At 51.6% G+C, this 24,661-nt stretch overlaps 1 protein-coding gene across 1 annotated transcript; it reads left to right on the forward strand.

Moving 5' to 3' along the window:
* Positions 1–3,115: 3,115 nt before the first annotated feature.
* NUFIP2 (nuclear FMR1 interacting protein 2) lies at positions 3,116–24,661 on the forward strand. Its single transcript, XM_081890362.1, has 4 exons — positions 3,116–4,045; positions 14,825–16,534; positions 21,626–21,658; positions 23,075–24,661. The coding sequence occupies exons 1-4, from the start codon at positions 3,775–3,777 to the stop codon at positions 23,125–23,127; spliced, it is 2,067 nt and encodes a 688-aa protein (XP_081746488.1). The 5' UTR covers positions 3,116–3,774; the 3' UTR covers positions 23,128–24,661.

Raw genomic sequence — 24,661 nt, forward strand, 5'->3', positions numbered from 1 at the left:
GAGTTCCAAAGGTGAGGTTTGGTTCTCCCCGCCTGCAAAAGAGCATTTTGTATTATTACATGTTGTGTTCTTATATATTTATTATTGCTTGCCACCTCGTGTGAAATGTTTCACAAGGCTGGATAGAAACTGATGAAATAAACATGAAAACAAATGGATAAATTGCATATTTCCTCTATCCATTGAGGTTAACATGTTTTATATTCCCTCTTGTTTTATATGTTTGCCAAAGTTTATCAGGCTTGCCACACTTCAGGAAAATTCCTGACATGTCCTGGTTTTCGGGTGTAAAAATGGCATCAGGGTCAGGGGGAATTTTGCCGAATCGGAAACAGCTCCAAAAGTTTAAAATCACTATTTTGGGAGGAGGTCCTGCCCCCCAAAAAAGCTTAACAATTTTGGGATCTTCCTAAAAAAAAAAATTTGCAGGAAATTTTGAAATATGGCAACCTTAACTTTATATTACTGGTCAAAAACAACAACATAGCTCAGTTGGTTACAGCATGGTGCTGATAACACCAAGGTTTCAGGTTTGAAACCTGGGGAAACTCAGCCAGATGGGCGGGGTATACATAATAAATTATTATTATTGTTATTGTTATGGGACGCAGGTGGCGCTGTGGGTTAAAGCCTCAGCGCCTAGGACTTGCCGATCGAAAGGTCGGCGGTTCGAATCCCTGCGGCGGGGTGCGCTTCCGCTGCTCGGTCCCAGCGCCTGCCAACCTAGCAGTTCGAAAGCACCTCCGGGTGCAAGTAGATAAATAGGGACTGCTTACCAGCGGGAAGGTAAACGGCGTTTCCGTGTGCGGCTCTGGCTCGCCAGAGCAGCAATGTCACACTGGCCACATGACCCGGAAGTGTCTCCGGACAGCGCTGGCCCCTGGCCTCTTAAGTGAGATGGGCGCACAACCCCAGAGTCTGTCAAGACTGGCCCGTATGGGCAGGGGTACCTTTACCTTTTATTGTTATTATTATTATCTGTGTATTCCTGCATTGCAGAGGGTTGGACTAGATGATTCTCGGGCCCCTTCCAAATCTACAATTCTATTTTTCTATGATCAATGCTAAGTTTGCCTTGGTGACCATTCCTTCTCTATAGCCATTCCTGGCTTTACTTGTAGCTGGTATTAAGTAGTTGGAAAACTACCCCGTCTTACGTCAAAGGACATAAGCTGTTTTTAATATAATGTTGCAACTCGCCCTGGGACATTAAGATGGAGGACGGGCAATTAATTAATAATTCGCAGCTCCCTTTATTGTTTCCTGGGGGTCCTCGTGCGCCTCCCCTCCTGCTTTCCCCAAAGCAGCATCTCTTGTGTGGTTAAGCGTGCCTGCGCGCGCGTGCGCGTGCAGATCTATAAAGATCGCGTGGGGGGGGGGGAGCGGCTGCTTGGATGATCCACGTGTCTTTCCGGGAAGTGTCGCTCCTTCCTGATCCCAGCTCCGGTAGTGAGGTCATCGCCCGGATTTAGGGCATGAGACCATCCATTGCCAAGACTGGCAAAAGGTTGGTGGCTGGGGGGGGGAGGGGAGGAGATGGGGGGGCTCAGAACAAGTCACTCCTAGGATGGCAAGAGGGAGGGAAGCGCCCCCTGCCGCCCAAATCTGCGCTTGCAAAGTTTGGCGCGTCCGTGTTGGAAACGTGCAAATACTGTACGTCTGCATATATTGCCGCTTTTCCTCGCGCGTAAACGACGCGCGTTTTAAGCCCGCCTGCGCCTCTGCGCAAGAAAATAAAGTAGAGAGGGAATAAAATATGAAAGCAAGGGCTGTGCCGAACCGAGTAGACCCATGGAAATCAATGGCGCCTGGAACGTGCATTCATTCCGATGAGTCTACTCTGAGCAGAGCTCGCATTGGCTCCAACTCCAAGCGCAAGGCGCTTTCTAAGTTCACCCTGGCAACAAAAAAGGGAAGAGAGTATCCAGCTGATTTTTTTTCTTGGAGAGGAGGAGGGATCAAAACAAGTTCAGTAAACCTGGGCCCTCGTGTTCATGGTGCAACGATCCTTTAACCAAGCTTCCCTGGAACTCAGTAGGGGCTGGCTTCGAAGTCGCCTCACCTAAACCTGGGGCTCTTAGGCCTGCCTACCCCAAGATCAGTGGGGTTTACTCCCGGGTAAGGAGACACACAATGCACACGTGACGGAGCAGGATGCGTGCTGAATTCTGCCTAGTCTGCAGGCATATACACAGTCGAAGAGCCAGCGGTCAGTGTCGGACGAGGCCCGGGTTCAAATCCCTCTCTCGGCCATGAAGCTCCCAGGATGACCTTGGGGGTCAGTCCCTGTCCGCACAGGGTTGTTGTGGGGGAAGAATCAAGTATGCACCACCCTGACCTCCTTGGAGGGAAAAAGGGGATAGAAGTGCAATAGACAAGTAATTAAATTATATATCACGTACACATATACATACATGTTTGTGTAAGTTATTTAAACTGTTTTAATTACTGTACTGTATTTGTGTTTTACTTGTAACCCGCCCTGGACCTTAGGGGTGTAGGGTGGGTAATTAATAATGATGATAATAACAATAATAAATGTAAGTCTCTTGGAGACGTTATTAGATAACAAGTGACCGGTAAAGACCAAGTAATAATAAAATAATAATAATAACAGCATACACACATGTACACACGTCCACATCAGGATAATGTCCCGTTCCCATTCTGGAATAAATATATGTGGTTGTGTGGATATATCTAGAGAGAGAGGAAGGAAATTGACAAAACCCTGATCATTCCGGAAAAGGGAAATGGACAAAACCCTGATCGTGACCACAGAGGATTGCAAAACAGACCCGGATCCCTTTTCCTCTCAGGATCGCCTTGGGTTTCCTTGTTTTTGTCAACTTTCTCTTCTTTCCTGCTCCTCCTTGCAGACCCAAGCCGCGCCGCGTCCATCCCGGCAGCCAGCAAAGCCCCGAAAGCTCCAGAAAGGGGCGGCGGCGGCGGCGGGGCGGGCGAGGCGGCCGGCAGGAGCGCGCGCGCGCGGGTGGCGCCCCGTCCGCTCCCAGCTTTCCACGTCTCCCTTCCTGGGGCCGGGAGGGGGCGGGCGGAGGGGGGTGGGGAAGCCGGAGGGGGCGGGGAGAACCCAGGCCGGGCTCGGGAGCGCGCGCAGCGGCGGCGGGGCTGCGTGCGAAAGCGCCTTTAGCGAAGCAAGAGCCGGATCGAGGGGAGCCGCCACCAACGCCGCCGCTTCGCCAACGCCGGCTTGCCGGGGAAGAAAGAGGCGAGACTCCGAAGTGCTGACGTTGGATTTGGCCGGAGAAAGCAGCCCGGGAAGCCCAGGGGAAAAAAAAAAACCACGGGAAGGAGGACCCCCCCAGCCCGTGCCAAGAATGATGGTGCTGGAAGGAGGAGGGAGTTTGGCAATTGGGAAGTAATACCGGAGGAGAAGAAGGGGGCGCAAAAAACCAAAGGGGGGGTCTGGCTAGGGCGGGGCCAGCGAGGCCCGGAAGCTTCTTGATTGCTGGAGATCGGTTGTCAGTCTGCTTGGATTCCCCCCCCTCCACCCCCCAGCTCTCTTTCCAGGCCGGGAGCGGAGCGGCAGACGGGCTGGGTGGCTGGCTGTTGCGCGCCGCGCTCCACCCGGCGGGCTGTGGGCAGGGGCGTCCGGGAAGCGAGCGAGCGAGCCGAGAGAGACTCCCCTTTTCCCGGACGGTGCAGCCAACCAAGGGAGGATCCGGAGAGAGGGGGGCCCCAGAAGGATCGGGGGTGGGGGGAGAGCCAGCCGCCGCCGCCGCCATCATCATCCGGAGGCCCCGTGGCTTTTCAATGGAGGAGCAGCCCGGCCATCAGCCAGCACAGCAGCAACAGCAGCAGCAGCAGGCGCCTCACCACCACCAGCACCACCACCACCACCATTACTACTACTACAACCACAACCACCACCAGCACCACCAGCAGCACCTGGCCGAGGGCAGCGCGCCCGCCAAGGCCCCGCCGAAGGCGCCTTTGCAAGCCCTCAAGCATGAGCCCAAGCACGGCGCCGGAGGAGGAGGAGGAGGAGCAGGCCAGCAGCCCGACGCGCCCAGGAAGAAAGCAGGTCGGCGGCCCAGGGCGCGCGCAAAAAGCCGGCGAGGGGTGGAGAGGGCGGCGCCGCCGGTCGGGGGCGCACATATCGGGGCTGGGGGGGACAAGGCATGCGGGCGGTTGACGGGGGGGGCTTTGAGAGGGGGGCCAAACGGCTTGACCCCCGAGTTCTTTTTTTTGGGGGGGGGAGATCCCGGCTGGAGGTCTCCGGGCGTTTTACGCGCTTTGGAGAGGCCGAGGGGGACCCCTTTGCCAGGAGGGAGGAAAGCGCTTTCTGGATAGCGGATATGGCTAGTTTTTTTCAGGGGCAGAAGTATGGATCTGGGCCTTTTTTTGGGGGGGGGGGATAAGAAAGCCAGACCCCGGTGTTTCCATGCTGCCTCGCCATCCCAGACCTTGAGCGGAGTCTGTCTCCCCACGGCTTGCCTCGGATGGGGCCGGAGAGGAGGGAAGGCAACTCGTTTTGGGGGGACAAGAAGAATAAAAATATGCTACCAGGAAGGTTTGGGAGGGGGAGATTCCCACTGGATCCCGGTCAGAACCAGGATGGTGGTGGGATTCGTGGTTTCTCGTTTTTTGGGAGGAAAAATCAGATCCCGGATCAGAATCGGGAAGGCAGTAGAGAGGGTCTTTATTGGCTTTCACTTTTTAACAGGGTACACTCGGACCTTCACAACCTGAAATGTGGGAGCTGTTTTGGGGATGCAGAGAGACAGAAAAATCATATTATTTCTGGTGCTGGGGGCATTTCGTGCCGCAGACACAGCATTGCACCTTTTGGGGGGAGATGAGGGAAATATCTGGGACCCCCCAGTCCGAGCCAGGAGCGACCCTTAGTTAATGTATGGGAGGGGGTTTAGGGCGACCAGTTCCCAAATATCTCTTATTTTGCCGGGGGGTCGGGAGAGAGAGACTCTCAAGCCAGCACCGGGTTGGAGGTGGGGGGCGAGTCGTGGGCAGGTGAGTGGGGGGCTGGGGATATGTGAATCATGGGTTGGGGGGCTGGGAATGATGGCGTGTGCATTGGGGAGGCTTAAATGTGTACTTTTGGGGGAAGGCCGAGGCTGGCCTCGCTTAGGCCCGAGCGCGGTGCTTCTCCTCTCCGGGGGGGGGGAAGAGGGGGCTCTGTTTGGGGCGGGGGTCTTGGGCCTGGCTGGGCCCGGGAAGAGGCGGCGGCAGCGGAGCGCCGAGACCCGGGTCTGCCGCCCAGGCCTCCTCCCTTCTGCCGGTCCTTTCGCAGGGCCGAGAGGGACCCCCTGCTCTCGAGGCCTGGCAGCCGGCGAGACCGCCTCCTTCCCGGGCCTTTTTCTCCTCCTCCGCCGGGGCCTTCGCCGCCATGTTGGGCGGGAGGCGAGCCGCCGAGACCGCCACCGCCCTGGCCTGGCTCGGGCCTAGAAGGCCCCCGGCCGGCTCCGCGCCATTGTCCGCCGGCGTCGGGGGCTGGGGGGGCTTGGGGGGGGGGGCGGCGGGAGGATGTCTGGAAGCAACAAGGGGTTTTGGGGGGCGCGGGATGGAGGAAGGGGACTCGCTTTGGGGAGACGGGGTGGGTTTTTAGGGGCGCAAGGCAGACCTGGAAACCTGAGAAGGACAGGCAGGTTTTTTGGGGGGGGTTGTTAAGATGATGGTTGAAAGTCTTGCCTCCCCCTCCCCTGCAAGGGATTTGGGGTCGTGTGTTATGTTCACACGGTTTTGCCCTAACAACCCTGCCAGGTAGGCTAGCTAGGAAGAAGAGGTGATTGCTCCCAAGGTCACCTGGTTAGCGTGGGGGGGATTTTTGAACCCCGTGCTTTTAACCTGCAGCAGCTTGTTTTCTTCTAATTATCAACAACTTCTCCCTAATAATAATCTCTGTTATGCAAGCCGAAGGGAGCTCCAAAGGTCATCTGGTTCAGCCTTGGCTAACGTGGTTGGGGCTGATGGGAGTTGTAGTCCAAAACATCTTTGGGGGGGCACCAGGGTGGCCAAGCCTAAGCAAAGGGGAGCCCACCATCTCCCAAGATGGATTTGTTCCATTGTTGTTACTACCCCACTCATAGGAGCTTAGGGGTTCTTCCTTGCTGTATTTTATCCTTGCAAAAGCTTTGCAAGGAGGCTGGGTATGTGTGTGTGTGTGAGAGAGAGAGAAATATTTGCTTCTTGGCTGATTCGAACCCAGGTCTCCTAGACCTAGTGTGCCGCTTGAGCCACAGTGCCACAAGGGCTTCCGTTGTGAAAGTGTCTGGGAAGATTTGTGTGGGTACCAGAGCCCCCAAATGTATAGCAAGGACTTGAGCTGTGGGTGCCATGGGGAGAGAGGCAGATGTTGCACAGAGAGTGTTTAAAGCCCCCTTACACCAGTTGAACAGTCATGGCCTTCTCCATCCCATCCACCTCCCAAAATGCTGGGAGCTGTGGTCTGTTAAGGATGTTGGGGGTTGTAATTCTGGGAAGGATCTCCTAGTGGTCCTCAGCACCCTTAACAAACTACAGTTCCCAGGATTCTTTTGGGGGATGGATGTGACCCTTAAGCAGGTCCAAGGGATGCCTCTTCCTGAAATGTTTTGAGCCCTAACTGCCTGGAAGAGTGGACAGTTCTGGGCCAGATCAGAGGAGTTTGTGGCCCCCTGGAAGTTGTTGGGCTTCCTATAGCCAATGTGCAAGTGGTTCGGGGATGGTGGAGCTGTGGTCTGGCAACATCTGGAAGACTCCAGGTTCCCCTTAGATCAGGCATGTCCAACAGGTAGACCACAATCTACTGGTAGGTTATGGAGATGTCCCAGGTAGATCACCACCTCCCAGGCCAGGTCGATTCCCGCTCCCCCTAAAAAAGCTCAAGAACTTTGGCTTCCCAAAATACCCCTCAACAACTCATGGGCAGATCACTGCCAGTTTTTTTAATACTTTGAGTAGATCGCAGTCTCTTGGAAGTTGGACATCCCTGCCCTAGATGAAATTCCTTGTAGGGCAGCTGCTTTCTTCAGCTGAGGCAACCACTTCCCATCGTATTTTTGTATGAAAACATGAATGCTTAAGAAACAAACCCAACCCTCAGTTATGTCCCTCAAGCCAATACAATATGGGGCATTTCCTATTAAAATCATTTTGCGGAGGATGTTGGCCAGATTTTGCGTGGTCCAGATCTTTACCCTGCAGCTGGCAAAAAACTTGAATGAAACCTCCCTGCGTTCTCTTCATGGGCATTATAAGTGACCAATTCTGAAATAATGAGCCCCCAGACATGAAGTGTGCATGGTGGTCCAGGAGCCGTAAACTCCCCTCTCCCTTTTTAGTGATCCATTAAAACCTTCCTTTCATGGATAGGAAGGTGTGAGGACACTGATGTCCCTGTTCTGTAGAAAACTCTCCCCATCCTGTCTCTCCAAATAAACCTTCAGTAAGTGGACAGAAGAGGACTTGTGGGGAAAATCTTTGATTCGATTCCTCTCTTTCGGGTTGTTTTAGTCAGGAACCAGTGTGTGCGCAAACACACAGATGGGTATTTGTACGAAATACTAATAACAGAAATTTATATATTGTTTATAGGTCAGGAACTCTTCACATGGTTCATGGTAACAATATTTAAAGGTGGCAGGTCAGACAGAAGCAAAATTTTGCACCCCAAAATTTTGCAGCAGTGAAGCTAATTTAACCTGAAGGTTTGCTTAAAAAGCCAGGCCTACAAGCCTGTTTCCTGATGTTTCTGGGCAATGGCTCCCCTTATCCCTGACCATTGGCTCTGCTGGCTGCGGGGGATGATGGGAGTTGTAGTCCAACATCATGTGGAAGGTTTGTCATCCCAAGGCCTTCACAGGTCAAAGACTATGTAGCTTAAAAAGATGCAACAACATATTGCATCCTTGAAAGTTCTGGGATGCTCAAAAGCTTGCGCATCCCAACAGAGGGTCCACCAGAGATCATGGATCTTATTCATGACATTCATAACATTAATATTTATTGACTGTGTGCAGTTCTGGTCGCCTCACCTCAAAAAGGATATTGTAGAGCTGAAAGCGGTTCAGAAAAGGGCAGCCAAAGTGATCCAGAGATAGAGCGAGACTCCTAGGAGTTGCAGCATTTGGGCCTTTTCAGCTTAGGGGATAGAAGTTTACGTGATTATGTCCAGCATGGAGTAAATGGATAGGGAAAAGTTTGTCTCTGTCCCTCATAACACTGAAATTCGTGGACATCCAGTGAAGCTGATTTAGATTTAGGACAGGTAAAATAAAGTTCTTCTTCACGCAGCGCAGCGTCAAAGCTATGGAACAGGAGGCAGGGATGGCCACCGACCGAGGTGACTTTAAAAGACTAAGTGGTACCTCAGGTTAAGTACTTAATTCGTTCCGGAGGTCCGTTCTTAACCTGAAACTTTAGCTAATGGGGTCTCCTGCTGCTGCCTCGCGATTTCTGTTCTCATCCTGAAGCAAAGTTCTTAACCTGAAGCACTACTTCTGGGTTAGCGGAGTCTGTAACCTGAAGCGTATGTAACCTGAAGCGTATGTAACCCAAGGTACCACTGTATTAGACAAATTCATGGAGGAAGAGAGGGCTTTCGAAGGCGGCCAGCCCTGGTGGCTTTGCCGTGTCTCCACAGTTAGAGGCAGCAATGCCCTTGTTCTCAGGCCCTGCTTGTGGTTTTCCCACAATGGGCATCTGGTCGGCCCCAGTGAGAGCAGGATGCTGGTTGAGATGGGCCTGATCCAGCAGGCTCTTTCTTCTTGGGTTCTTACTCAGTTTATATCACACCATTCCTCCCAAAGGAGTCCAAGGTGGCTGGCTATTATTATTATTATTATTATTATTATTATTATTATTATAATAATATTTTCCCTTTGAGAATAGCTTCCTGTGAGGCACCTCTAAGCGATATACAGTACTTTCATCTTTCCCAAATGCCAAAGACCCCCTTCCCAGGCCTCTTGACCTTTGTAATGTTGCATCAAAGTTGGAGGAGATCCTCTCCAGAACAAACATCTGCCATTTGCCCTGCACACATCACAGATTTCCCCTCCATTGCGTTGGCATGGGCTGATCTCCCACACTGCCGCTGGACCGTTGTGGCCACTTAACTGCTGCATTTGGGGCTTGAAGTCTCTTTCCCCCCCCCCCCGACTCTCGACACCCGTGAATTCATAGTCAACCCTGGCACCCTTCGCTTTGCATGAAGGGAGAGGAGGCTGCCATGCCTGCAAGTCATGGGTGCACCCCTGGCTTTCAAACTGTTCTGGGGCTCATCAGAGGTGGCAGTCCTGAAAACCAGTGTTTGTCTCCTCCGGACAGCTGGCTCTCTGCACTGAGATGCGGTTTGGATGTCTTCTGGGCCGCACCCTCGGTTTAGTGGGGAAACGCCACACTGTTTGGATTGCACCCCGCAGAATGCGTCCTAGAATCATTTGCAGCGCGCCGAGATTTGTAGCAGGTCCTTGGTTTCCTAAATAAGAATAATAATATAATAATAATTTATTATTTATACCCTGCACATCTGACTCGGTCTCCCCAGCCTCTCTGTGTGGCTTCCAACCAAATATCAAAAACAATACAGTGCCAGACATTAAGAACTTCCCTAAACAGGGCCACCTTCAGGTGTCTTTTAAAAGTATAATAGTTGTCTATTGCCTTGACATCTGGTGGGAGGGCGTTCCACAGGGTGAGTGCCACCACTGAGAAGGCCCTCTGCCTGGTGCACTGTAACCTCACTTCTCGCAGCGAGGGAACCACCAGAAGGCCCTCGGTGCTGGACCTCAGTGTCTGGGCTGGATGATGGATAAATGCAGAAGTGGTTCCAGTTCTCTGAAGTTTGAAAACCACCTTAATAACGTGGTGAAAACCAGCGGAGAAAAGATTGGTGTCTTTTCCCTGTGAGATCCTTGGAATGTTTTCGGGCTCCCAGCAGCCAGCACGGCCAGTGGTCATGGATGGAGGTAGTTGGAGTCCAGTGGCATTTGGGGAAAAGCCATAGCTCAGGGCTGGAGTATTTGTTTTGCATGTAGGAGGTCCCAGATGCAGTCCTTGGTATCTTCAGGTCAGACTGGGAATGAATCCTTTCTGAAGCTGGAGAGCTGCTGCCAGCCAGTGTAGACAGTACCAAGCTAGATGGACTCTTCATAAGGCAGTTTCCTATTTCAATCCTTGATTCAGAGCCATCAGGTCTGGAAACCCTGCTGCATTTTGAGGGGAAAGGGCTGTAGCTCGGGGATGGGGGAGGGACACAAGCTGTGTGGCCTTCCAGATGCTGTTGGACTCAAACTTCCAGCAGCCAGAATGGCCAGGGATGATGGGAGTTGTAGTAACATCGCAACTTGGAGGGTCACTCCCTCCCTGCACAGGCCTCCAGGCAGTGTTAGAAACTATAGAGTGGAAAAGCGAGGAGCCAAATGGCTCCTGGGACCTGAGTGGGCGCCAAACAGAACGTCTAGTCGCCATTTTGGTGGGGAGTCAGCAACTCTTTATTTATTATTTTGATAAGCAGGTATTAAGTTGCAATTGACGTAAGCGACACATTGTTAGTATCACATTTTTAGCAGAAACTGTTAACGCATGTTTAATTTGGTGTTGACAATAAAAATACTGGTACCGTACTTCAGTTTTCAAAACACTCTACACTTTTTTGTTAAACTCTTTGACAAATTGTCTATCCTTAACACTTACTTTGAGGCTTCAAAGGGCCTACATTTCCGTAATCCTGGAGTGTCAGCCAGGCACAAAAAATGGCGCCCAGTCTTTTTGAGGTGCTCGCAAATGGAGAATTTTTAGGCGCAAAATGTGCCTGGCGTCCTGTTAATTTCGAACCCTGCCTTAAGGGCGTCTTCTGTTTGTGTACTTGGAAAATCTGGACCAGAATGTAAAATAATAATGGGAGGGGTTTTGATGCTCCTGGTTCCCAAGCCCTGAATTGCGGCGTCTGTTTGGTGACTTTGGAACTCGCTGCCACAGGAGGTGGTGACAGCCTGGGCATGGAGGGCTTTAAAATAGGATTGGACAAATCAGTGGAGGGGAGGGGTATTCATGGCTAATAGCCACAATGGCTACTCTGCCTGCTTCTAAATCTCAGTTGCGGGAAACTGCAGGAGAAGAGAGTTGCTCTTGTGTTCGAATCCTGCATGCAGGTTGCTCACAGGAATCTGGCCGGTCACTGTGAGAACAGGACGTTGGACTAGATGGGCCTGATCCTGGTAGTTTTCTCTCCTTAGATTCTTAAGTTTCTTGCCGGTTCATCACCTTCCCCCCGTGCAACACTGCTATGCCCATGTCCCTTCTCTTTCTCTCTAAACATTTCTAAAGAATAGCACCGGCAGAATAAATATTAACAGGAAGAAAAGATCCGTCGCCAGCCGAGTCTCTGCGCGCTTAGCAGTTTCCAGGCTGTGGAAATGGCTGGTGCCCTGGCCTAATCCACTTAAAGTTGGAGCTGGGAGCAGCCTCTGCTGCTTGGAGGTGTTTTCTCCCCTCTCTTAGTCCGTAGTTCCTGGGACGGTGGTGAACGGGGGGGCAGCTTGTATCATCAACTCATAGCTTTCTCCTGTATTATAAGGCTATAGTTACATGCAGAAAATTAAGTGTTAGCTGCTTGACGGTGGAACAGATTCCCTTGGAAGGGAGAGGTTAGGACTAGATGGACCTTGCGATCCTTTCAAACTCTACAATTGCCACAGAGATCATGGAATCGTCGAGTTGGAAGGGACCCCAAGGGTCATCTAGTCCCACCCCCTGCAATGCAGGAATCTTGTGCTCAACATGGGGCTCAAACCCACCGCCCTGAGATTAAGAGTCTCCTGCTCTTACCAGATGAACTAAAATAAAGGCTTGTCCTGCGGTTCCAGTTTCCCTCGTGCCTTTGCATGGTATTTTTATGTGGGAAGGAATTGGAAAGCATAGGGCATGGGTGCTTTTGAACTGCTAGGTTGGCAGGAGCAGGGACCGAGCAACGGGAGCTCACCCGGTCGCAGGGATTCAAACCACCGACCTTCTGATTGGCAAGCCCTAGGCTCTGTAGTTTAACCCAAAGCTCCACCCGTGTCCCTGCTCCTGCCAACCTAGCAGTTCGAAAGCACATCAAAGTGCAAGTAGATAAATAGGTACCGCTCTGGCGGGAAGGTAAACAGCGTTTCTGTGCACTGCTCTGGTTCGCCAGAAGCGGCTTAGTCCTGCTGGCCACATGACCCGGAAGCTGAATGCCGGCTCCCTCGGCCAATAAAGCGAGATGAGCACCGCAACCCCAGAGTCGTTCAAGACTGGACCTCATGGTCAGGGGTCCCTTTACCTTTACCTTTAGGGCATGGGTAGGCAAACTAAGGCCTGGGGCCCGGATCCGGCACAATCGCCTTCTAAATCCGGCCTGCGGATGGTCCGGGAATCATCATGTTTTTACATGAGTAGAATGTGCCCTTTTATTTAAAAGGCATCTCTGGGTTATTTGTGGGGCGTAGGAATTCCTTCATTTTCCCCCCACCAAAAATATATATATAGTCCGGGCCCCCACAAGGTCTGAGGGACAGTGGACTGGCCCCCCTGGCATAGGGGCATAGCTCAGGGGTAGAGACCATCCGCCTGGCAACCAGAAGGCTCTAGGTTCCATCCCTGATGGCATCTCCAGTAAACACAATGCTGAGCCGCCCATGGATTTACTCTGCGTAAGAAAGCTCCCTGCATAAGCCTGAGGTCTCCTGGGCATGGGCTGTGGCTCAGCTGTGGAGCATCTGTTTTGAATTCACGAGGTCCTAGGTGCACTCAGGAATGCAGGAAGCTGCCTTGATCGGAGTACACAGAGAGTTGGTCTGCCTAGCTCAGTGCAGTGGGTTTCAGGCAGAGTCTTCCTACCTGGAATGGATAATTTTGTTTTTGTTTGGGAACAGCAGGGCCACGTCTCAGCACCAAAAGTTCCCCGTTTCCATCAGTTGGGAGGTTTTTGGCATTGTGCTTGGCGCAGCAGAGTTGTGCTCCCACCTTGTTAGGGGAAAAATAAGTGGGGGGAATATCTTGAGTCATGTTGAATTTTGGAGCAGGCAGACGTTTCCACCCACTCCGGAACTCAGCATAAGACAGAAGTTCTGCCCCCAAGTTCTCTGCAGTCTGCGGGGAATCTGTGAGCCCCATTGCTAGAGGGCTGGAGATGCAACACCCCCAAAAAACCCCAGTTAAAAACAAGCATTTAAAAACATTAATCAAATAAAATTAGTGATAAGCTAAAATACACATGAAGGCGTTCTGCGTTCCTGGATAGGCATGCCTAAATGAGCATGTTTTGAGCAGTTGCTGAAAAGTGCAGCGAAGGCGCCTGCCTGGTGTCAAGTGGCAGGGAGTTCCAAAGTGTAGGGGCTGCCACACTAATCCTTACAAATGTGGCTTCCAACAAAGATGAAAGATACACTAAAATATCACATATTAAAAATGGAACGGGGATTGTGTGGCACCTGTAAGAGGGCAGCTTCTGCAGAGCGAAGCTGTCAAGTGGGCTTATATGGGGCAAGGAGATCTCTGGTCCCAAGCTGGCAAGGATGTTGTCTGCTAATATTAATGCCTTGAACTTGGCCTGGCTGCAAGCGGGCACGCAGCACAGATCTCTGAGCACATGTGTCGTGCGTCTCACTTCGGTCAGCAACCGTGCTGCAGCATTGTGCATTGACCACAGCTTCCAGATCAGGTGCAAGGGAAGCCCCACGTAGAGTGCCTTGCAGTAGTCCAGGCTTGAAGTCCCCAGTGCCTATACTACTGTGAATCTGTTTGGTTTGGCACATCCACATTGTGTGGTCTGTTGAGGTCCGGCTCCTATCATACGCCTCCCCACTGTGCAAATCCTGAGGGAAAATGAATAAATAACAGACTTGCATGGGTACTGAGCACATAGATTGGAGTGTTTGGTATTCTAACAGGAGGAAAAGCAACTTTTAGCTCTTTCATGTCTAAGAGTTTGGGGTTCTTTATACCCTGTTGTGTGGTGTAGCAGTTATTATCTGACTAGGATCTCAGGGAGGCCAGGAATCTCAGTGGGTGACCTTGGGCTACAGCCACTGCCTGCTTTGCAGGGTTGTTGTGGAGATTAAAGGAGGAGAGAGATAACCACATATGCTACCTTGCCGCAAAGAAAAAGGTGAAATAATCAATCGATTTTTTTTTGTGGTAACCCACCCCGGCACCTTAGGGTGGAGGGCAGGCACTGTATCATTCTGCACCCAGGTATACTTGGAATACACACAGACAAATAATAATAATAATATTTGATGGGCTGAGTTTATTTAATATCCTGCCTTTCCCCTGTGAGTCTGACCCAACCAGCTTACAGCCAGTGTTAAAACTCGGATATATAATCTGATCACCAAATAGCACCTTAAACCTAGGTTATGGTTGCCATAAATGTAATGTCTAGATGCCAGGTTTTTTTCACATTGGAATTATTAATAATAATTCCATTTCTATACCACTTTATATTTTAAAGTACAAATCTCAGTGTGGTTGACAACACACTAGAACATCAAATGAAACAATACAGAATAAAACAAATTCAAGCTTCCAGGGCAGTATTTCAGATCCTTCTCTAAGGACGTTTTGCTTTACCCGTCAGCCAACCTGGCATCCAGGGATCTTCAAATGGTTGCAGTTGGACCCACGCCAGTCGCAAAACGCACCTGGTGCCTGCCTAATTTCTAACCCTGCTTCCAGCAAGTGTCCACTTGCAGGCGATGACTGCGGTGAGCCTCCAGGCGCAGAGGCAGTCTACCCCTAAAGTCCCAGTTGCTAGCGGGCAAGAGGGCGGTCTAGGTGGGACATGAACGCAGCGCAGCTTCTGACCTTAACGCTTCTGCCTCTCTTTTCCTCCTAGGCTACGGCGAGCTCAATGGCAGCGTCGGAGAGCGGGAGTCCCCCCCAAAGAGCTTGAACGGGGGTGATGCTGCGGCCAGCCCCATTTCCCGGGTCCCCAACGGCAGCCAGACCCATGGGGACCCCGCCCTGGCGCTCAAGCAGACTGTGAAGGGGAGCGGTGCCTTCGGGAAACTGGGGCTCAAGCCCAAAGGCTTTGTCCCCAAAGGGGCCGCCGACAAGAAGCCGGAGAAAGGCTTTGAGGGCCGGTCCCCTGACAAGCCTGAGGCCCTCTGCATCCCCAACGGCATGGTCTCCACGGGGTACATCGCCAACGGCTACGTCGCCAGGGGGGCCGACAACGACGGCAGCGGCTCGGAGAGCAGCTACACCACCCCCAAGAAGCGGAAGGGGCGCCGCAACAGCGCCAAGGGCAGCGAGGCGCTCAGCCTGGCGCAGGCCGCCCCGCACGAACCCTCAGCCAGCACGGCGGCCTCGAAGCAGGAGCCCGAGGGCGGGGAGGCGAAGGCGGGGGGCCGGGTGGACGCCCCCAAGCCGGCTTGGAAGTGCGAGGCCGGGGGCTTAGGGGCCGGGCGCGGGAAGCCGGGCGACGTGCCGCCGCGGAAGAACTCGGACGGGAAGGCTGGCGCCGCTGCGGGCAAGAAGTTTGAGGAGCGGCCGAAGGGCAAGCACGTGCCGGCAGCCTCCTCCAAGGAGGACTCCTGGACGCTCTTCAAGCCTCCCCCCGTCTTCCCGGTGGACAACAGCAGCGCCAAGATCGTCCCCAAGATCAGCTACGCGAGCAAAGTCAAGGAGAACCTCAACAAGGCCGCCGCGCAGAGCGCCTCCTCCCCGACCCTCTCCTCATCCTCGTCTTCGTCTTCATCCTCCTCCCTCTGTTCGTCGTCGGCCGCCGAAGCCCAGGCACAGCCCCCTGGCCGCCTCTCGCAGGTCCCCATGTCCGCCATGAAATCCGTCACCTCGGCCGGCTTCTCCAATGGGCCGGTGTTGGCGGGGGCCGACCGGGGACCCCAGCCCCTCCTCGTGCCCGGCGGGGTCCTCTTGGCCTCGGAGGCGGGGCCCCTGGACGTGGCGGGCCTGGGGGGCGCCCCGGCGGAGCCTCTGCCGCCCAAATCCAGCCTGTTCATCTACCCGTCGGATATGCAAGCCGTTCTGCTCAGCGCCGCCACGCAGGCCGAGCCGCCTCCGCCTCCGCCTCAGGCCAGCCAGAAGAGCCTGGGCGACATTTTCCAGAACCAGTGGGGGTTGTCGTTCATCAATGAGCCCAGCGCTGGCCCGGAGGCGGGGGCCAGGAAGCCGGCAGGCCCCCAGGCCGCGGAGGTGACATTTCAGGGGGAGGGCCCGGCCGTCCTGGCATCCCCGGGGGCCGAGGCGGGGCCCGAACCGCCCGCCTTCCCCAAGGCCTATGAGCTGGACAAGCGGACTAGCCTGCAGCTGCCTGGCAGGATCCTGAAGCTGGCGGCTGCGGGCGAGGCAGTCGGCGGCAGCGGCTTCCTCTCGGAGCCCCTTCGGCTCGGCGGGCAGTGCCAGGCCGAAGCGGGCGGCACCTTTGTTTTCCTCTCCAAGGACTGCCACGTAGAGAGGCGCCTGGCCTCGCCCACGAACCATTTGTTAGTTTCCGCCAAAGAACTGAGGTGCCAGGGTGGCCTAGGAAGGAAAGAGAGTTGGGGTGATTTTGACCTGAGGGCGGCCGTTCTATATCACACTCAAGGTAAATCTATATCCTCATTGGCATTTTCTTCAGCCTCTGGTTCTGTCTGGATTTAGTGCGGGTTTGGGGAACGGTTTTTTTATTTTAAATCGTACTCTTCCGACAAAAACGGGGTCCCAGAGCATCTTGCGGACCATTAAGAGGGAAAAAAGTAAAGTAAAAAAAAAAGGCCTTTTACAATCTCGAACGCAGCACGAAAGGAAAATGGGCTGGGAGGGAGGAGGAAAGAGACAAATCTCACTTGGTTTTGGGGTGCTTTTCGTCAGGGGAAAACATTGAAGTGGGCGGGTGTTGTGGTGAGAAACAGCTGTGCGGATGTCAGAAGATAAATGTGTTTTATGTGTCTGGTTGGAGTGTTGGTCTGAGAAAATGGACGGCTGTGGCATCTCGCTTGCTATTTGAATGAGGCTGCTAGAGCATCATTAACATTCCTATTTATTCATAATTTTTTTCTTCTCCCTTGCCCCTTTGTATTTGTGTGTGTGTGTGAGAGAGATCCAACACTGTCTGTCCCCTGATTCTCCTGCCCCATGCCATTCCGACATTTGCAGCCTATGGATGTGGGGAAAACACCTGTTCCTTTCCCATCCAGGTGTTGAGTTGCGCTGCTAGTTCTTTATAGGCTGCTTTGCAGACCCCCCAAGACGGCTCGCCATGCAAATACTGTGCAGTAAAAATTGTACTGTGGCTCGCAGCATTTCACAACAACGTGTTCATTCTCCCATCCCATCCCAGTGAAAACGTTAAGAGAGGAAGACTTTAAGTACTTAAGACAGCACGGGCTCCTCCTTTTCTGCGTCCCCTTCCCTTGAAAAAAATTAATAATGTGAAAATAGGGGTTGCTGTGTTTTGTGGCAGCCACCAGGTCTCACAGGAGCGACAGTAATTCCCAGGGGGCAGAGCTCACCAATGGTGGGAGCTGCTTAGGTGCCCAAGTGCTGGTGTGGGGAACATCTGGTTCTAAAGTTGTCTTTTTAAGGGGTCCAGGACAAGCCTCAGTAGTGTAGGGGGGGAGTGGCAATTTGCAAAGGGAGCTCCCCCCCCAGTCGTGGAGGTGGCCTCGCTGCTCTCTTATGGTGGCCTCTGCCAACCTGACAACATTCTGGGTGTTTTCGACTAGAACTCCCATCAGCCCCACCTGGAAGGAGGGGTTTTTTTGGGGGGGTGGAATGGTGGGGGAGAGCCTCGCTTTCTCTTGACACCCCCTTGGGCCTCTTCAGCTGTCCTCTTCCTTTGAGATTAGGGAGGGGGAGCCTCTGGCAGCCCCTCCAGGCGCCGCCAGACTACAACTCCCATCTCTCCCAAATGCAATTTGGAGTCCCAGCGCCTGGGGGGGGCCATGCATGTTCCCCACCCCTGATGTCGCCCAGTGGCAGAGGGGTGCTTCTGGGAAGCTCGTTAGTGGGGCAAAGATGTCAATTGTCTTTTTGAAGCGCAGCAGCTGGTCCCATAATGTAGACTGCGCCCAGACGTGGAGGTTCTCCTTCCTGGCAGCAGAAATCATAGCCTTGTAGAATTGGGAGGGACTGTGAGGGGCATCTAGCGCATTGCAGGAAACTCAGCACCAGGTCCCCCATCCAATTTGAAACCATATCAGACCCTACTTGGCTTTGCAAATGTGCTAGCCGGTTTATGGCTCCACCACTAACAGTTTTTGCAGATTGGGGGCCGTAGGGCAGGGCTACCAGAGGCGGCAACCCCACCCAGATGTTTCTGGTCTCCTGGCTCCTTATTATCACCGTCCCTGGCTTTTCTGGCCACTGGGAGTTGGAGTCCTGTCAACATCTGGAAGCTGTTAGGGAACAAAAGAGAGTTTGGGTCGCTGTGACTCCTGCATTGCCCTCTTCCAACTCTACCATTCTGTGAATGGATCTAAGCTCACCACATCCGCTCTTTAACTGCGTAGTGATAAGTTTTCAATGAATATCTGACACACGCAAAAAAGGAGGTGGGTATTTATAGCAACACTTGAGGTGGCTCAGAGTCACCGGGAGAGGCTTGCATACGGAGCAGGCCTTGACATTAAGAGAAGGGCCTCAGCCCGACGTCAGAGCACCCACTTTGAAGGTCCCGCGTTCAGTTCCCGATGTCGTCTCCAGGCGGGCAACCACTCCTGTCTGAAACCTGGTCACTGTCAAGAATGCTGAGCTAGGCTCTGTTTAAGGCAGCTCCCTTTGTTCCTCTGAGACGCCACCTTGGCCCCTGGGTCCTTCCCAAAGCGATGCTTTTTGAGGGCATCCGCCAGGAAGCACAACAGCCGGGGCTGAGCCCTTGGCAGGGGGTGTGAGAGCTGAAGTGCCGTGTGTCTCGACCGCCCCATTGGGCAGAGGAAGCTGCTGCCTTATAGCTGAGCAGGCTCTTCATGGGTAAAGCTGCCCAAGGCAGGACCCTGTAGGAGGAGGAAGAGGAGGAGAAGGCTTCCTTTCCAGGCTGCTCCCCTTTTAACAGGCTGGTCAGAAATAAAATCAGAGCACTCCTCTTTTGCGGAGTGGTGTTTCACTGCCTCCAAGAGGCGTGATCACTCTCTCACACACATATTTATATAATTTTTTATTAGTTTTTTAGCATACCATTTTCAACAATAATTCAACAGACTTTTACATCTTATTCAATTTTTTGACTTCCATCAGTCCTGTCTGAAAATTCTCCTATCTAATCTCTTAGTATGCATTTCTTACTTTCCCTATTACATTTAAAACTCACGACCAATATCTATCTTTTTCTACTTTGTAACACTTCGCATATTTCTCCTTACAAAACTTCTTGTAGTCCTACCAGTGTAATTTGTTGGTTACAATTGCTCTTCAAATAGTTCATATGCTTCTTCCAGTCTTCTGTAAATCTCTGGTCCTGCAGGTTTCGAATCCTTCCTGTCGTTTTGTCCAATTCTGCTTAGTCCATTAATTTCGTCCGCCATTCTTCTTTCGTCGGAATTACTTCTGGCTTCCACTTCTGGGCTAACAAGATTCCTGCCGCTGTTGTTGCATATAAAAACAGTTTAACATCTTGCTTCCAAGAAGTGTGATCACTCTTTTGCCCATCTACCCCAAGCTTCTTGACTCTGACCAGCAGCAGCTTTCCAATCTTTCTGGGCTGGATAGATTTGTCTCAACTAGGGCCAGGGCCATTTCAGTACAGGTACCTCGGGTTAAGTACTGTATTTTTTGCTCTATAAGACTCACTTTTTCCCTCCTAAAAAGTAAGGGGAAATGTGTGTGCGAATGCAGGCTGCGCAGCTATCCCAGAAGCCAGAACAGCAAGAGGGATTGCTGCTTTCACTGCGCAGTGATCCCTCTTGCTGTTCTGGCTTCTGAGATTCAGAATATTTTTTTTCTTGTTTTCCTCCTTCAAAAACTAGGTGCATCTTGTGGTCTGGTGCGTCTTATAGAGCGAAAAATACGGTACTTAATTTGTTCTGGAGGTCCGTACTTAACCTGAAACTGTTCTTAACCTGAAGCACCTCTTTAGCTAATGGGGCCTCCCGCTGCCGCTGTGCCGCCAGAGCATGATTTCTGTTCTCATCCTGAAGCAAAGTTCTTAACCTGAAGCACTATATCTGGGTTAGCGGAGTCTGTATCCTGAAGCGTATGTAACCCGAGGTACCACTGTACTGGCCCTGACTTGGAGGAACGCTCTATCACAAGAGACTAGGGCCCAGTGGGACTTGACGTCTTTCCGCAGGGCCTGCAAGACGGAGCTGTTCTGCCTGGCTTTTGGTTTGGACTCAGTCTGACCCTTATGTTTTCCCTCCCCTTATGGTTTTGATCTATCGGCTATTATTAAAATGAGGCTGCAGTTTAAATTGTATTTTTAACCTGTATTTTAAATTGGTCCCCCCATTATGTTTTTATTGTTATTTTACTGGTGTTAGCCGCCCTGAGCCCGGCTCTGGCCGGGGAGGGTGGGGTATAAGTAAATAATAATAATAATAATAATAATAATAATAATAATAATAAATTAGAACGCTCTGGCCTGATTCAGCAGCCAGGCCCTCTTCTGCAGGAGGTAGAAAGTGTGGGATAGAGAGGGGAAAACCAGCCAAGGTGGAGAGCTTTCTGCTCTCCTGACATCCTTCCAGGGGCCAGCTTTGGTCGCAGTCGGGGATGTGGTGGCAGCTGCAGTCCAGAGGCTGCTGAGGTTCCCCCTCTGCCACTCACAGGTTGTGGCACAAATGGAGCAGCTGCTCAGAGATGCTCCCCAGAAGGGCGGGAGGTGCCACACGGTTTCTTCCCACCTAGTGCCGTGGCCTGATCCAGCGCCACAGCCCCCGTTTCTTACACCTGGGCCAGGAAGTTAGTAGGTGTGGGTGGTTCTGCCTGTAGAACGCCATTTATTCAACGCCTCTTCCTTTCTCGAAGCGCCTAGTCCTCAAGGTTCCAGAGAGACTTGGGGAAAGGCGTTGGTGTGTCTTTTTCTTGCCATGCCTACATTTCCCTGCATGGCAGGGGGTGGCACTAGGTGATCCACAGGGTCCCCTTGGACTCTGATGATTCTGTGGGGCATATGGGCCAAGGCAGCCTTCTGCAAACCGACACTCCCTGGCTCCGGCTGGACTCTCAGCACCCATAATCTCTGGCCATTGGCCATGCCAGCTAGCAGGAGCTGGGAGCCCCAGGATGGGCTGGAAAAGAGGGGTGCCAGTTTGGCAGAGATGCAGACTGCAGAACTGGGGTCCTCTCCCTCTTCCCCACCCCAAATAATAATAATAAATAATAATAATAATAATTTATTATTTATACCCCGCCCATCTGGCTGGGTTTTCCCATCCACTCTGGGCGGCTTCCAACAAAATATTAAAACGCAATAGTCAGTTAAACATTAAAAGCTTCCCTAATCAGGGCTGCCTTCTTTATCAATCTTGTGTGTTTTTAAGTTTTTAGATTGCTTTCCTCTGGGCCGGTGACCCTTTTCTTCAAGACAAACCAGAGAGCCTTTAAGTGTAGCTAAATAAAAGTGGGTGTTTGGTGTCTCAGGAATCCTGTTGAAATTGGGGGAGTATTGCTTGAAGAAACATCCTTTTGTCGAATGCTCCACAAAGATCCGAATCTGAAATACTTAACTTTCCCCTCTTCTCTCTTTCTCTCCCCACAGAAATGGAAACAATTTCTAATTTGAAAAAGCAAGGTAAGAATCTCTTGATGGCCACGACATCTGCTTTGCATCTGCCCCGCTGCGAAGGAAGGGCCGGTTAATTTATTTTGTGTAGCGGGAGTTGTGTGGAAATTCGGCTGCTTATGGTGGGGGACTGTGGCCTTCCAGCATGACCAGTGGGCAGGGATGCTGGGAATTCCAATTCAGCAACATTAACCCCCCCCCAATAATTTACCCTCAAAAACAGCCCTGTGGTGTAGATCAGGCTGAGACCATTGGGACGCTCAGAGGGCTTCCTTGCTTGTATAAATTTGAACCCAGGGATGATGAGATTTTTTCCAAGAGGGAGAGAGACTCCGTCACAAACCAGTGTTTGGGAATTCTCCTGGGGGAGGTTTCATTGTTTAGCTGGTTTAAAAAAGCAGAAGAGGTTTGCAAGAATAATGATTTAACAAAATGATCAATCTAAACCATTAAAAGAAATCATTTGAAACACAGAAAATGATTAAAATCAGGACTCTGCTGTACAGCTGCAAATAAAACGTTTTAGGTACGTTGTAAAAAAAAAAAAGTAGCAAAAGTGCCATTATACAAATGTGACACTAGATGGCGATGGTGAGCTATGCCAAATTCAATGTATTTTTCAAAATGCTTTTTTAAAAAAGCATTTTTGCAGGGGTTTTTATACCGTATTGGCCCCAATGTAAGCTGCACTCCCCCCCCCCCCAGATTCCAATCGTGAAAAGTTAAAAGTGCGGCCTATATTTGCGACCTTACGGTTTCGCTGCTATAGCAGCTGCCCACAAGGGCTGTTGGGGGTGCAGGAAGACAACGCCCGTCCCGGCTGCAGGTCCCAAGCCTCCCCTGAGTAAGGAGGGGGGGGGGAAGGAGGTCGCCAGCAAAGCGGAAAAATAATAATAAAAAATTAAACTGCAAAAAAAGAAAATGGAGCACATGTCAACACGTCTGGACAGGTGTCTGCCTACAGAAAAATGCTTTCAGCAGGCGTCAGAAAGAGCATGTGGGGATATCAGTTGGCAGGGAGTTCCAAAGATCGTTTCCCTACAAATGCAGAAAGGGCCACCCATGTTTGTGCCGGTTCCACAGATCTGAGTGGGCATAGGCGGGGAAGGGGACCTTGTGCGCTTGAGGACCTGACTTGACGCTCGCTATGTTGGGAGACATTCTGCACAGAAACATGTTTGTACCTTTAAGAACAGTTTTTGTAAGCTCTGGGCTAATTGGTTGCAGCCGGCCATGGCTACAAAAGGAGAAAAGCTGCAGTTTGAACTCTGCCTGCAGGAAAAACACCCACAAGCTTTGTTGTTTTGAAATAAAACCTTTATTTGGTTTGGTTTTACACCAGTCTCATGGTGTCACAGTCTCTGTCATCTGCCACCAGTGAAAAATCCCCCTCTAACACGCTGTGTTTCTCTCCCCTTTCTCCAGACCCCAAAAGGATAATCACTTACGACGAAGCCATGGATCACCCCGACCAATGATAGGAGCCGCAAAGGGCCGCTGACTCTCTCGTCGCCGCCGCCACTGTTGCCTCTCTGCCGCGAGCCTCGCAGTTCCCCACACATCCAGGAGAGCGGGTGGCCGGGGCGGCAGTTCTGGGGCGGCAAAAAAGGAACTAGAATCGCAGGATAATATATACAAATCTATATATATATATAAATCTATATATATATATAAATATATATAAATCTATATATATTAGTTATTTTAAAACAAATTGAAAACAGGGGCCTGCGGGCACGGCGAGACTTTTCACGTGGAAATGGCAGAGACTCGCGTTACGGGATTATTTAAAACTTCGGTTCTGAGTCCTCTCCACTGCCCTCTCCCCTTATAAAAAAAGACTCCTGCTTCTTTCTCCCGCCACCAACCTGTTCGAAAGCGGACAAGAATTCTTAACGGGTAGAGACACTGCCCCCCCTGCACGGTTCTGGACATCTGCAGGAGAGGGGGGGCGTCCAGCCGTTTTTCCGCCGGGAGTCTGCAATCGCCGACGACACACTAAGTCTCCGGGAAGCCCCTCTGTTTTCCTCCCCTTGCACCCTGATGTTTCCCACCGTTGCTTTTGGTTTTACTGGAATCCTAAAACCGAAAACTGCAGGGTCACTGGGGGTGTGTGTGTGTGCTTGGAGCGCTGGAGGGTTATCTCTTTCCCCCCACCCCTTGTCGAAGTGAAGGTGTGATGGGGAGAGGAAATTGGTCTTAAAAATCCCTGCGCCTTCCCCTCCGCTCTCCTTTCAGGGGAAACCAAAAAGATGCTATCACTACAGTTGTGTCATCTGCACACACCTGCTGTTTCGGTTATGATGGGGTTTTTTTGGGGGGGGGGAGCGTGTCATCTTTGACGGCCACCGTCCAAAACTTTACAGATCGCCAGGAGAGTTTTTAATTTTATTTTAAAGAAGCAGTTCAGGAGTTTGGGGTTTTTTTGGGGGGGAGAGGGAACGATGGCAAAGGCGGGGGGGGGGTTTTAAATTGCCGTTCCTGCCCCTAGGCACTGTATCCCCAGGAAGAAGCCAGCGAAGCAGTTTGTTCAGCCTATAGGTATTCTCTTGAGTTTTTCTCCCCCTGGATGATCCTTTCATTTCCCCCGTTCTCTGTCAGTCCTCTGTTGCAAAGCTGGAAACGTAAGGAAAATGTGATTTCTTCCCTCCGCCCTTTGCTAACTTTTCCAAATAACGCCCGGGTGTGTGTGTATGTGTTCACACACATTACAACTCCTATCTGGGAATTTGTTTTTCTAAAAGGAAAAAAAAAACCCACCAGGCCTTATCTTTTACTATTTCTCTACCCCCCCCAGCTCATTTCCCTCAGGCAATTAATGTTTTTTTTTATGGTCTGACATCCAGAGGCCTCTTCTAATGGATTTCGGGTGTCTGTATTTTTATTTTTATTTTGATCTGGGCTTTGCTTCTGCTTCCACCCTCACCCCCAGCTTTTCACCGCAAGAGCAGAAACGGAAAGAGGTTGCAAGTGTGGCGTCAAAAGCTCTAATAAAGTCATTATTATTTTTTT

This window comes from Podarcis melisellensis (assembly GCF_964234715.1).
Source record: "Podarcis melisellensis genome assembly, chromosome: 15".
In the NCBI taxonomy this organism is placed as follows: domain Eukaryota; kingdom Metazoa; phylum Chordata; class Lepidosauria; order Squamata; family Lacertidae; genus Podarcis; species Podarcis melisellensis.

Excerpts from the sequence above, each read along its gene's own strand:
- NUFIP2 (XM_081890362.1), top strand. The coding sequence starts at position 3,775 with ATGGAGGAGCAGCCCGGCCATCAGCCAGCACAGCAGCAACAGCAGCAG. Across the intron at positions 4,046-14,824 it reads CGCGCCCAGGAAGAAAGCAG|GCTACGGCGAGCTCAATGGC; the intron begins GTCGGCGGCCCA and ends TTTTCCTCCTAG. Across the intron at positions 21,659-23,074 it reads TTCTAATTTGAAAAAGCAAG|ACCCCAAAAGGATAATCACT; the intron begins GTAAGAATCTCT and ends CCCTTTCTCCAG.